Source organism: Macaca nemestrina, chromosome 11 (assembly GCF_043159975.1).
Source record: "Macaca nemestrina isolate mMacNem1 chromosome 11, mMacNem.hap1, whole genome shotgun sequence".
In the NCBI taxonomy this organism is placed as follows: Eukaryota; Metazoa; Chordata; class Mammalia; order Primates; family Cercopithecidae; genus Macaca; species Macaca nemestrina.
This window is the reverse complement of record NC_092135.1, coordinates 88,666,433-88,680,603: the sequence shown is the minus strand read 5'-3', so window position 1 is coordinate 88,680,603 and position 14,171 is coordinate 88,666,433. Positions and strand designations below refer to the sequence as shown.

The 14,171-nt window shown below is 34.5% G+C and overlaps 1 protein-coding gene across 12 annotated transcripts in view; it reads right to left on the bottom strand.

Moving 5' to 3' along the window:
- Positions 1 to 810: 810 nt before the first annotated feature.
- Positions 811 to 14,171, bottom strand: part of LOC105468210 (NGFI-A binding protein 1) — a 47,032-nt gene continuing 33,671 nt past the window's right edge. For 10 of the 12 annotated variants that reach the window (XM_071073095.1, XM_071073096.1, XM_071073092.1 and 7 more), the window contains 4 exons: positions 9,340 to 9,429; positions 7,522 to 7,684; positions 5,826 to 5,942; positions 811 to 3,338 (listed from right to left, as the gene is read on the bottom strand). In XM_071073095.1, coding sequence (XP_070929196.1) covers positions 3,250 to 3,338; positions 5,826 to 5,942; positions 7,522 to 7,684; positions 9,340 to 9,429 — 459 coding nt within the window. In that variant the 3' untranslated portion in view covers positions 811 to 3,249. The remainder of the gene's footprint in view (positions 3,339 to 5,825; positions 5,943 to 7,521; positions 7,685 to 9,339; positions 9,430 to 14,171) is intronic. The other 2 variants (XM_071073091.1, XM_011718263.3) reach the window with 1 other exon arrangement.

The following is a 14,171-nucleotide window of genomic DNA, read 5'->3' as shown; positions in this document are numbered from 1 at the left end:
ATTCAACCAAGGAAAAAAAAAAAAAAGGCAGCCTCAAAGAGAAATGTGCTGCCACTATGGCTTTTTATCAAATTCCACCTCTAAATGTTTTCAGTCCTGGTCGATCTCTTCTGAATCTCACTCACTAAAAGTGCTTTCTCTCACCTGTAAAGTGCCTGCTACCATAATGTCTGCCTAATACAGAATGCACTTAAACGTCAGCTCCTCATCCCAATATGTAAGGCACTGAAATTTTTATTTTTATGTGAGTGGTATTAGTTCCCATCCAACTAGGTTTTGGGCAAGGATCATGTATTTCATCTGGGGCCTTTACCTCTTCCCTGGCACCTAGCACAGTGCTTGGCACATTGATGATCTTCATTAATCTACAGAACTCATCAATACTTGTTGAAAGGCTCTTTCTGGTTCTTTACTACAGGTTAGCTCTATTTCATATAATTAGCCCATAATACTGAACCCAAATCACATTAATATTTTACAAATATGTATTATAGATGTTAAATCCTAATGTTCCTCCTTTTATTCATAGTTAGAAATGGCGGAGTTTTAAAAATGTCTTCATAAACTTCTCATAAATGAGAACAATATAAATTGACCTCTCTCTGCCAGACCAGAGTCTACTGAGAACCTGTTTACCAAATGACTTCTTAGAAATGACGGTAGCTGACAATACTTAGTTCCAACTTAAGACATAAGTTCTTGTCCCCTAATACTGAAACCCAGCTTAAATAAGCAGATAAGCGAGGCAGAGTGGGTTAATATTAGTCACTGGAAAACTGCTATGTAGAAAATGCTATAAACATAAATGTGTGAGGCACAGAAAATCTTTATTGCCACAGGAAGCAAGTGCACTCGTCCCACCTCACCAACAGCTTGAAGAGTCACAAAAACGTGGACATCGCACAATAAAGTGTAAGAGACTCAGGGAGAAATGGTCCCTTGGACTATATTGGCTGTAATACTGAGGTAACCAATTGACCTTGTTCAGTGAAAATACCTCTAACAAAATGAAAAAATCAACTAGTTATAACTTCCAATTCACATATACAATTCAAATAAAAATATATATTATTTGCTTTAATGTATAGCAAGTTTAATACATTAGTGTTTACAAAATAAAAACTGTATTCTACTGAAGTTTTTCTTGTGCTTCCACCTTATCACTAAGCTTAAAAGACCAGAAACATAAGATAGTTAAGGAAACTTATTATGAATTTAAAGATGCAATGTGTGGGTCCACAATGAATGGATAAATATTGGAGGTTGGAAGATTACTGCATCTTTTAAAATTGTGGCTTATGAAAATCTACAAACTTGACTGTAAGACACAATTTAAAAAAAACAAAAAGTTTCAAAATAGATTAGAATACAGGAAACGTTTCATGAAACTACTGAGATACTAACCAGTGCTATGGCTAATATTAAAAACTGAACAGTCTATTGAAATCGTACTCATACTATTTCTACACACAGTGAACAATACAACCACAATAATCAACCTCAAGCTAGCAACAAAGTTGCAAGGTCCATAAGAAGCTTCTTCAGTGAGCAAAACACTATGACACAATTAAAACATTTAGGAAGGGGAAAAAAGCCTTTTAACAGTATAAAAGTTGTTTACTGGTGTTTCCTACTGTAAAGTACTTCTACAAATTGAAATGAAGAAGCAATTTATATATGTGACAGTGATCTGAGACTACAGTGCAGACATTTCATCTAACATTTGGCTGACAAATTTTAGTGTAACAGATTATGACTTAATATTTTTTACAGTTATGATCTAGAGCAGAACTAAAAACAAAAAAACACATACTCTCTTACTCTCAGTCTTAGAGTCAATACACTCTTCTCAGCAATATCTGGGTTTAGATGCATCTGTAGGAAGTAGGTAAAGCTGTCAGTTATCTTCTCTTAAACCAACAGAAAAAACGTATATTGGCAGATGTATGTTTTTTTACCATTATGAATTCCAATGTGAAATTCTCGTAAGTATGCAAGTATATTATTAACATGTAAGCATACTCCCATATATATGCATATGGTCCATTAGTTAAATTGGGGGAACTAAAAACATACTGTCAAGTTAAAATACATTTTAAGAAAAAACTGCATTCATAAATCTCAAAGGTGTAGAAAAATGAAATTGTAAAATAAATAATGAATATAGCTGTCAACTAAACTTCCATGGAAATATGCCTACAGATGTGGATGCAGTGATTGTCCACACTTGTGATGGCTGGGTGGGAAGATATTCCCTAGTGAAAGCATCTAGTCTCTCTGACTTCTCTACATAGAGAAGACTTTCTGGATATAAAATAGTACTTAATCTGTTACAGCCTTTGTTAACAGTCGCCATCTTTCTAACATGTAGGGTTAACTTACTATATCTTAATCTATTTAACACATTCTGAAATATCAATGTTTAAGTCAAAGGTTTTATACATGGGTCCACTTATTTCAAGTTCTCTGTCCAAGTAATAGCTTCCTATCTTTGAAACATCTCAAGTAGTTATTAATACAATCTAGGCCAACTAGTTTAAAAGATATTTTCTACTCTATTGCTCATCTTTTTAACTTTCCTCCACTCAAGTATTTATTGTGTAAACGTGCATTGATAACCAGATGTTATATGAGTGAATGCTAAACATTTCCTGTTAAACAAAATCAGTTTTATCAAATACTAAATCCACAATATTTTCCTTGGCTTAAACTGAGTATTTGCTTTCTATTTTTCCATAATCATTGCAATCTTGCCAATAACTACATCACTTAAGCTTTCTTTTTCACAACTGCAGGCAAAGATTTTAAACTCTGACATATATTTACGTTGAACACACAAAGTAGACAACAAAATTTCAAGTAAAATAAACTGTATCCACATCTATTGGACCAAACAGGTCTCAACATCTAGATTTTACTTCTATAAATTACACAAATACATCGTACATTCTTAAATAATGAATGCTTACAATATTGATCTGTAAGCCTTTCCATATAAAATGACTTAACACAGGAATGTGAATGAATCAATATTACTATTATAGATTGCAACACTCTTTTGATTTTCTCTTTTGTGGCTGTTGTTTTATCTTCCCAGTTTCCACAGACTACCGTACCAGTCCTTTTGCTTTGGCTATGAAATCTGTTTGAGCTGAATGAGGCAACACTGGTTATTAAGGCTTATTTCTATGATGGAGTATTATCCTTAAATCTGATGCCATTTCCAGAAAACGGTGAGAGAAATCACAGCTATCTTGAATCTTCAGGCTCTGTTTTGATGACTTTCTTTTCTAAGGTAAAAGCTGAGTGAGGGTAGTCTTTTAAAATCCCAAGGCTCTCTACATAAAAATGGAAACAAAGTGAGTTGATATTTTAAATCAATGGACTACAAAAATCAAAGTTTTAAAACAAACCCCCAAACTCCACAGAGTATCAACTATTCATGATTCTGCAATTCCATATAAAATTTCTGTTCATAGAGCTATTAAGAGCTTGGATTCTGGATTTAAATTCAAACTCTGCCAATTACTAGGTGTATACATCTCTGGGCAAGTTATACACCTCTCTAAGCCTTACTGTCTTCATCTATAAAATAGGAATAGTATCTACATAAAGTGGCATGAAAGTTAAATAATGAAATGCACATAAAACATTTAGCATACAGAACACATTAATTTTTATCTAATGCTTGATCCAACATGATAAATATATAAAAGGAAGCTGATTATTCATATATAACTGTTACTGGTTAAATATTTACCATCAATGAAGGAATCAGACTGAAAAATATCTTCATAACCTTGGAACTATTTTTTAAAGTTCTTCTGACAATGACATATTAAGGTGGGAGAAATAGGGATAAAATAATGAACACTATTTTCATAAGAAATCATTCCATGGAGTTCTATGTGTATAGTTATTTCAACCACACACAAACACTACATAATAACAATCAAATGTAACCTTTATGTAAAGTACAAATACTGGGAGATATGTACACACACATATACATGCAAACATCCATATCACATACACTCACACCTTGGATTCTAGAAAGTAATCAATACTAACAGCTTATCTGAAATTAAATAGTTCAATTTATGAATCCTCTCTAAACAGAAGGGGATTTTAAATTCTGTGTAAGAGTAATAAAAAAAGTAGCTTCTATTTATTGAATTCCTGCTGGCTGGAATAGATAGTGTACGATGCAGGTACACTATATTGTTTAATCCTCGTAACTACCCAATGAGGTAGAAATTACTTCGCTTTTACAGATGAAGCAACTGAAGGACAGGGTATTTAAGTAACTCAGTCAAGGTCACTCAGTCAAGTATCGGTGCTAAGATCTGGACCCAGGCTTGCACTATATGAAACCTGTATTATTTCTATTCAGTTAAAAATAAAGAAAAAGGCTTTTTCAGGCATTTCTTCATTTGGTTCTACATAAAGACCTAGATCAATTCTATCTCTATGTAATGTATCTCCATGAAATATGTAAATATGCCCCATGACGAGACACATAATCAATGTAATTGGAGTATTCCTGTTATATATTCTAAGGAATATAAATTGGTAAAACGTGGTTTTTTGTTCATTTTTTAAAAACTTTAAAGAATACATCACTTTTTTTGTGCTGTGGAAAACATGAGACCAAGATGTCAGCTTTTTAGGATAATTTCAATTTCTCAACCTCCCTCTGACATTATTAAAGTGGCTACAATCAAGTATGCAATAGCATGCTATAAAGTCACAGCACCAGAACATTATTTAGAACTCGTCTTTTTAGCATCTGCTACCAAGAGTATGATCTAAAATTGAAAGACATAAATGCTCTTGATAACTTTTTTTCTAGTAAATACATAATTCATTCTATTTAGATAGAATTAATGTAAAGTCAGGTTTAATCCTAATGCTTATAAAACTACATTTCCCGCTGACTTACAACGCAAATTTGGAGCTATTTATTTGACTTTAGCTACCTCATCTATAAAATCAGTGACTGTGATTAAGTGACTCTTAAAGCGACTTTAAGACTTGGAATGATAACAGATTCTTTCAAATGGTGCTGGTCTCTAATGCTTTAACTAGGTCTAACTCACTTTACTTGGGTAAAAATAGGTAAATATCTAACTATGATAAGGAGCTGCTCATCCTTTTATGGAATTCAGTTTACTTCTGAAATATGAGTATCACCTCCAAAATGCATCTGCATGAAAAGTCTAGATTTTGATACGCAAGGTTTTCTCAGTGTCAAAGCAAACATGTAGTCCATCAATTTCATATTATGTTATTGCCAAAAAAGGTAGTAACACAACTCAAACCAGCTATTTATTATTAAACTTTCATATAAACATCACCATTCATGTAATGGTGAATCAAAGTAATCTCAACTTTTATGAGTTTTCCCTGTCATTGTTCGGAATATGAAGTTTGCAAAAAGACTAGCTAGAGCAGCCAGTGTTATGGCAATCTATCACTTCCAAGGGGAGAAAAACTGACAACTGAGCATCCCTTATCTAAAATGCCTGGGACCAGGAAGTGCTTTGGATTTCAAGTTTTTTCAGATTTTGGACTATTTGCATTATACTAAAGGTTCAGCATCCCAAATCTGGAATGTTCTAATGGGGGTTCCCTTTGAGTGTCATTCTGACACTCAAAAAGTTTTGGATCCTGGAGCATTTTGAATTTTCCAACTGGGGATATTCAACCTGTAGGAACACTGTCAGTGATGACATTTTTTTTTTGGTGGGGGAGGGAATAGGAGAACAGAATTTAAAGATCCTTTTATTCAAGTGTTACCCTCTCATCATATAGCACATTCTCACCTGATGAGTGGGACTTTGCCTCACTGGGGTAAAGTCTGCCCAGCTCCCCATCCACTACAAAATGATGGGGTTGTCTGTTCTGTAAATTAGGCATTCGGAGATTCAAAGGTCTTTCTCCTAATGAAAAAAGAAATATGCATAATATTAAAAACACACCATGGTTTTCCTGAAAAATAAATTTTCAAAAATTGCCTGAACACTCCTTAGGAAAAAAGTGAGGAAAGTCAACGAGCACTGAAGAATTTAAATAAGACTTGGAAAAAACATTTTAAATAATAATTTAAGAGGAAAATGGCAAGTCATTTCATGCTAGTCCCAAGGTTTACAATTCTGCCAGGATATTTTTAAGAGCTAAACAAAAGACTGAGAATTCCAGTGAGCATTCCAGTTTTGGCATATAATACATCTCCTCTATAAGACATTTTCTTACTAGTGCAACCATTTTACCAAGGCATGTCATTAATCATATAATAACAAATACTAGAAAGACAGAGAAGGCTTCAAGCCAATCACAGATTAAAAAAAAAAGAAAACAAAATGACAGCAAAATCCATGAAAAAACAGATTTAGCACAAATATGGGAAAAAATTATACACCCAATCATGTTGTCATGTACTGAAATCCACCATATTAGCAAACTGTCACCCCACACTGAATTATCCTGGTGTCACAAATTAGAGTCACCAAATCTTTAATAACCGCCTTTGCTTCTTAACATGTTAAGTACAACTGGAGAAGTTAAACAAGACCTCAACTCAAAGGTTCCTGTACTATTTTTAAAAGGAAGAACTTTCTTCTCTTTCAGTACTCTGATCTGTTGACACATGTAATATTTCACTCCATGGCTTGAGAATCCTTGGTAAGATGGTATTCTTACCTAGAAATCCTTTTTTTTTTTTTTTTTTACAATAATAACCATTCTCTAGAAAAGTATAACAATAACATATAAAAAGAGGGCACTATGAAATTATTTTTTTCTTCAAACAGTTATTACTATTTGAAACTAGGGGATACATGTATATATTTATAACCTGTACATCTCCCTCTAGGTAAGCTCCAGGTAAACAGGGATTTGTTCTCTGCTGCATCTTCAGTGCCTAGGAGAGTGCCTGGCACGTAGGAAATGCTAATAAAATGCCTGTTGAATGAGCGAATAACAATGGCTTGGGATTTTCTCTATGTGAGGATGTGAAAAGAATGAAGTACTTCGTAGAATGGTAAAAACACGAATCACATGACTTTCTAAACCTGAGCTGTACTCTGTCATAATACTTTAGAAGCAGTTACCATATTCTTTTAAGACGCAAATGTTGTAAATTTCACAAACTTGTTTTTGAAGTCTAAAAATATACGAAGTTTTGGTCATTTAAAAAGGATAAACATCTCTCCTGGAATCGTTTCTTTGGGGAAAATAATCTGTACTGCTGACATCTCACATTCCCACCAACTTCTTACAAAATAATACATGTCAATCTCAGGTGCCAACTGCTTAAAGATTAAAACATTTACAAATTAAAATCTGTAGGATAAATTATTTCCTTTTAAGAAAATGAAGAATTTAAAAACTAACTTTGATAAGAGAACCTGTAAAATAATCTCTACAAAATATCATAATTCAAAAATCAGCCACTGTCTTCTGTTTCTCTTTGAAGTGCACATAGTGGCCCTAAAGGCCTAGGATATTCTAAAGATGTACCTTGTCCATCTGAGTTATCGGAAGTCAAGCCGTTAGGACTGTGCTCTTCTGAGCCCTGCCTGTAAAGCCCTGCAGACAACCTCCTCTCAGCATGCTGAAGTCTCTCATAGCCAGCTTGGTTGCAAAGGAACTCCATCTGCTTTGCCATCACCTTTTCAGGCTGCTAGTAAGTAAAGCAAAAATCACATCAGTAACTGAAACATTGTAGATTTTTTAATGGTTTAAAGATGCCAATTTCAGACTCCAGCAAATATATTTAGTATTCATTAAAATTAGTTCATGCTTCATGTGGTATACAAATTCCATAAATATGCATAGATGTCTATATCATCATGTTAAAACATAAAAGGCTGGATATTGTACAAAAGATAAAAGCTTTCTTCTCAATTCTTTCAAGAGAATTCCATGTCAGTTCAAAAGCAACATAACCTTACCTTTGTTTTCCAAGGTACTAAGTCCTTTAAAGGATTTTTTAAAAAAGAAATCTAAAAGCAACAGCAACATCTGCTATAAACTACTTCTAACACTTGGGGCGAAATCTTGGCATTTTTATTTTAGGATCTGGCAGGACACAGACTCTAATATGATGACAATATGTTTGGGGGAGAAAAGGTGTAAAACGGCTGTCTAGAAGAACAAGACAAACACACCTCCCACTAAAATTAAACAATGTAAATTATGCAGAAAAACATCAGTGCCAATAAGCATTTTCACCTTCATCATGAAACTGCAGTACTTCCCAACCAATCATAAAAAGGCATATTTTAAATACACAATTAGTCAACTGACATATAAATTTATCTCTGCATGTGTTTTATAAGTTCCTTTTCAATGCTCTAAATTACTTATATGTGATATTCAGAGCAGTGTATTTGTTGTGGTATTTTGCCAAGGAGATAATAGTCAAAATGCACAGATATGAATCACTACCATGCTATATAAAAGTGTAGGACAAGAAAGCTTCTATATAAAATTGGTTACAAAAAGCCCTGATTCACAATGTAAAAATCATTAGGTAAAATATATTAATTTACAGAATAAACATGATAAACACTTATACTATTTTTCTGAATGCATATAAACCAAATCAAAAGTAACTACAGCTTCATTTCATTTGAAATTGTTACTAAATTGACAAAATTTAAATAAGCATATCTGAGGTTAAAAATGTATTTTTCATTCTAACATGAAAAAAACAAAACTTAGCAGTACTAAATTTGACCAAAAGCAAGTTATTACAAGAAAGCTGTTCAACAGGAATAAAAGCTTACAGTGCTTTCTAAAAGATGATGTTTGCAGAAAGCATTTTAAAATTTTAATTTCAGTATACAGACACAATTAAATAACTTAATGGCAAAAGCACCTGAAGCCACATATTCATTTAACAGTTTTTCAATAAATATGAATGCAAAAGATTTAACAATAATTACAATGTTCATATTAGTATTTTATTGATATTTTACTGAGAACTAGTATTATTTTATCTCAGAGTTGTATTACACACAGCCAGGGTCAACATGGCTGGTTTTCCTGATTATCAAACTGTTTAAGTTTTCTTGAGTACAGAATCCGTCTCACTTCCTACAAAACTACAAGAATAAATAAGTAGTATCATATCAGATTCCGTTCATAAACTGAATCAAACCAAGTTGTTATTGCTCTCATGTTGATACAGCTGTGGCTCAGATGACGTTTTAAAAAACAACCGGAAATAAAAAGTCAGTCCTCAAACACTTAAAACTGAAGCTAGCTGAAGTAGTCATTTATTTTTTAACCTTCAGATACTATTATGAAATAATAATTGGGAGTTTATGTTACCTGTGAACTAAGAGCTGCAAGTTCTTCACTCTTAGCTCTAGCCTGCTGGAAGAGCGTTTGCACAGAATCCTGGAAATCTGGAAACCCATCCTGTGGGTCAAATAAGAAGTCCTTTATGTTTAGAGTTTGTAAATAATAAAATATTATCAAAAACTTGGAAAAGAAAGCAAACTCTTAATCTCACTACCTGAATAATCATGATTAAGATTTTAATGGTTATAAACTCTTTCATTGGTTATAAAATATTTCATTTCAGCCTTTTATGAAACATACATTATTTTCTACAGCTGTAACCTTAGTAGAAACATAAATAAGATAAAAATGTCATCATACCCATTGTTTTACACTGGAAAGCAGGCTTTATGATCATTGATAATAATGGTTATATAACATTTCACCTAGGGTGGGTGCAGTGGCTCACGCCTGTAATCCCAGCACTTTGGGAGGCCAAGGTGGGCGGATCACCTGAGGTCAGGAGTTCGAGACCAGCCTAACATGGTAAAACCCCATCTCTACTAAAACAAACAAACAAACAAACAAACAAACAAAAATTAGCTGGGAATGGTAGCACATGCCAGAAATCCCAGCTACTAGGGAGGCTGGGCAGCTACTTGGGAGGCTGAGGCATGAGAATCACTTGAACCCAGGAGGCGGAGGTTGCAGTGAGCCGAGACTGCACCACCACTGCACTCCAGCCTGGGTGACAAAGTGAGATTCTGTCTCAAAAAAATAACATAACATAACATAATAAAAAATATTTAACCCAGTGGGGCGTTTAGCCACTATCCTCGCATTGGACATTTTTTATTCTTTTCCTAATTTTTGGTTTTATGAAAAACACTGCAAAAATATTTTCAAGGAGATAGCATTTTCGATAGCTTAGATTATCTACTACAAAAGATTCCCAGAAGCAGAATTACTGCAGAGATGATATTTTTGTGCTTATGTACTTTTGCTAAACCTATAGAGAGCCTTTACTAGTTTATCATACCACAAGCAATATATGACAATTTCCTTGTCAGCACTAAGTATTCTTGTTTTCTTAATTTATGCCAATTTATCTATACTTTTGATACTAAAAAATCATTTAATTTTTATATGCCTGTTTTATACGCTATAGTTGTACATACTTTTATTTTGTGATTTCAACTGCTGCTATAAAGTTTAGAGAAATTCTGCTTCAGGAAATTCTGCTTCAGAAATTTGGTAAGTACTCAAATCTACCCTCTAGTTTTTCTAAAACTTTGATTTGTTTTTAAAATTTAACCATCTAACCTATCTGAAATTAATTTTGTTACATGAAACGTGGCTAACGATCCAAACTAAATTTTCTTTAAAGTGCCAACCAATAATCCCAACCTGAATTGCTCAAGGATTCCTTCATGTTGGCTTGTGATTTCTCCTTTATCATATCCTATGACAGGAAATGGAGTTTTGGAATTCGAAAGGCCTGTATTTGTGTTCCAATTCCACCACTCACTAGCTATGTGACACCGGATGAGTGGCTTAACCTTTCTGAACTTCAGTTTCCTCGTAGGAAAATTGAGGACAGGAGAACCTATCTATTAGGATTGTTGTGAGGACCACATGAGATAAAGCAAGTGAGATAATGCCTTCAACATGAAATAACTACTAAACAGGTATATCAATACATACTAAATTTCTATAATAAACAGGGCCTATCTGGGGGGCAGTGGACAATACTTCAACTTAAATTACTTCCATTTTATACTTGGTAGTCCACCTACTACTTTTTTCAAAGTTTTCTTTTTCTGCTGTTTATTTTATAACTACAAAATATCATGACAGCATGGTTTTAGTAACTTTAGTGAAACCACCTAAAGGACTCCTCACAGAAATTAGCATTAACAATTAAACTCCAAAACATTATTTCTCCCCTTCTTTGATAAGCTATATATTTGCAGTAGAGGGCAAATCCTTAAAAACCAAAGTTCTTACAATACACAGCAGAAAAAGATGCAGTGATGTAATAATAACAAACTATTTTACCTTATTTGGGATATAAGATAGTGGTTCAAAAATTTTCCCCCATCAGGGTCTTTTCAATAAATTATTTCTCCACTGCAGATTTCACATTTTCAAATATTTTATCTATCAAAATACATTCCCCAAGTAATAACTAATTTGCTATTTTTAAAATTCAAAGACATGATATACAGCCAAGAGCTAATAAACTTAACGTCTTAAGATGGTCCTATATAGCTTTATCGTGGGCCAGTATGTAATTAGCACTTCTGAAGTGCTGAAAATAGCCACTCTGCTAGGTTTCCATGTTGGCTCACAGATGTATATGGAACATAATCACAAAACAAGCTAAAATGAACTTCATACAAGTGTACACAGTCCAAGCTAAATCCAAAGTTCACTTTTTCTTAGCCATTTCAGTTTTCTTATAAATAAGTTTTCTTATTTATTTAGACTGAAAAATCCAACTTTCTCTTTAGCATACCGCCACCCCACTGGAACTGCTTAAGTTCTCAAGTTCAGTGAGGTAAGCTAGAAGAAGAGTTAGAACAACTTCAATATGAGCGGTTATCACTTTCCAGGAATCTACAATGTACCAGTCCCTATGTTCTATATTTTATGTTCATTATTTCATTTAATCTTCATCACATTCAAGACTGGGTTTCCCTTTTTTTTTTTTTTTTTTTTTTTTTTTTTTTTTTTTTTACAGCTACAACACTAGCTTCAAAGCCTACACTCAGCCCATAAATTCAAACAGTTACAACCTTTATGAAACTCACAAGAATACAGGCATTTCTATAAACAGAAATTATAGCTCTGTTTTTCATAAGCGGAACAGGCTTTAACTGTATGACTTGCACTGAGTTCAAAACTCAACTCTACTACTTATTTGCTGTGATACTGGGTAGATTACTTCATCTCTCTGTATCTATTTTCTCATCTATAAACTGGGGATAACAATAGTACTTAACTTACAGAATCATTTTAAGGAAGTAGAAAATTCATGAAAAATACTTAACACAGTGCCTGGCACAAAGGAACTACTTGATAAATGTTTGTTACTGATATCTGTTAAGTTCATCCAAAAAGCTACCAGATTTAATCAGAGTAAAGCACGATACTGGGGAAAAAAGAAATTTTATGGACAATTACAAAGTATAGACATCTTAGAGAAGAACTCAAAATTTAATACTAAAATCAATCAGAGAATATTGAGCACATTGTTGGGGAACGTGAAAAGAACACTGGAAATCTAGAAACATGTGTTTATACATTCAACAAAAATGTCATGTCCACCCAGCTGATTCATACACTGCACTCAATATGGGAATACAATGGCAAACGAGATGGCCATGCCTCAGGCGCTCCTGACAACACAGTCCAGGGAGGGAAATGGACGGAGATCCAGAGCACAGCAGAGGGCGCTGTGGCAGAGCAGGTGTCCCAGAGGCCAGGGTGTCTAGGCTGAGAGTTCTAAAAGAAAGCAGCTGGTACAGACCCCTGGAGGCAAAAGGAACAGGGCACACTCTGGGAAGCCGGAAAATATTCAATATATACCGAAAAAGAGGGAGTGGCGAGGGATGGTGGAAACATAGGGCCAGATTCTGTAAGCCCTTGGAAGCTATGTTAAGAATTTTAGATTTTATCTTAAATACAAAGAGAAGCCATTGAAAGTCTCAGGAAAGAGACTGATCGGATTTGCATTTCAGAAAGCACATGTGAATGTGATGGGGAGAATGCACGTGGAGGAGGGGAGTTCAGGGTGGTGACAGGGACACCTATTAGAGGGCTGCTGGTGAAGGCCCAGACCTGGACAGTGGCAGGTGCTGCAGAAATAAGGCAACTGAGAGTTTGGTTATGACATTTACTAGAATAAAGAACTCACGATCACGAGGTCTGGGAGGGGCCCGAAAGCTAATAAATTCGGTTGAGCTCATTTGCTAGTGAGATCTCCGTGTGTAGATAAGCCAGGTAAGCAGGAGCAGTGAGTTTGGAGCTTGGGGTAAAATCAGGGCTGGAGACCCAGATTAGAGGGTTATCAGTTCATCAGTAGAATCTGAGTGGAGTGTGGAGTGCACCAGTCAGAATCCCCATGAGCCCCAACACCTCAATACTGTTTCTGGAAGAGCTTGCAGGAGAAAGGTATGATCTAGTCATTTTACATTAGGAACCAGCTGCGTGATCTCAGGCAAAAAAGTAAACCTCATTATTTCCAGTGATCCAAATTTTTAAATTAGGATTACACCACTGTGTATCTGCCCATTGGAAGTTTGTGGGGATTAAATAAAGTAATGCAAATAAGTGAACCTTGGAAGAGTACACATTGCCATATAAATATATGGTAGCACCAAAGTCAGGATTATTCAACCATGAGAATACTGAAAAAGCTGGATGGGGAACCTTAAACTCTACATGTGAAAGTTGTTGGAAAATGGACAGTATCCCATCATTAATAAATAAAAGCCTAAAATAAGTAATAAATAACAATATCCAAAGTAATCAGTGATCTCTCTGCAACTGAGTACGTTAGTCATTATTTACTCCCAGTCTTGATAGTTCATTGTGGATGGAAAAACTACGAAATCGAGTAGCTATCACTGCGTGTCACATAAAGTAGATTTAAGGTCCCCAAAATACATGACTTAGAAATAAAAGTGAGAACATTCCCAAGAAACCGGTCTTTTTCACATTATGTTTGGTGCACAACTTTTGTTATATGTCTCGTAAGCTTGTTTCCCAGGCACCAGCTAGCTGCACCATGCTATGAGCGATCTATCTCCATGTCATATTTTTGGCTGATGCCATTAATCACAGTCTTCCCTTGCTGACGAGACTCTGGGTCTGTC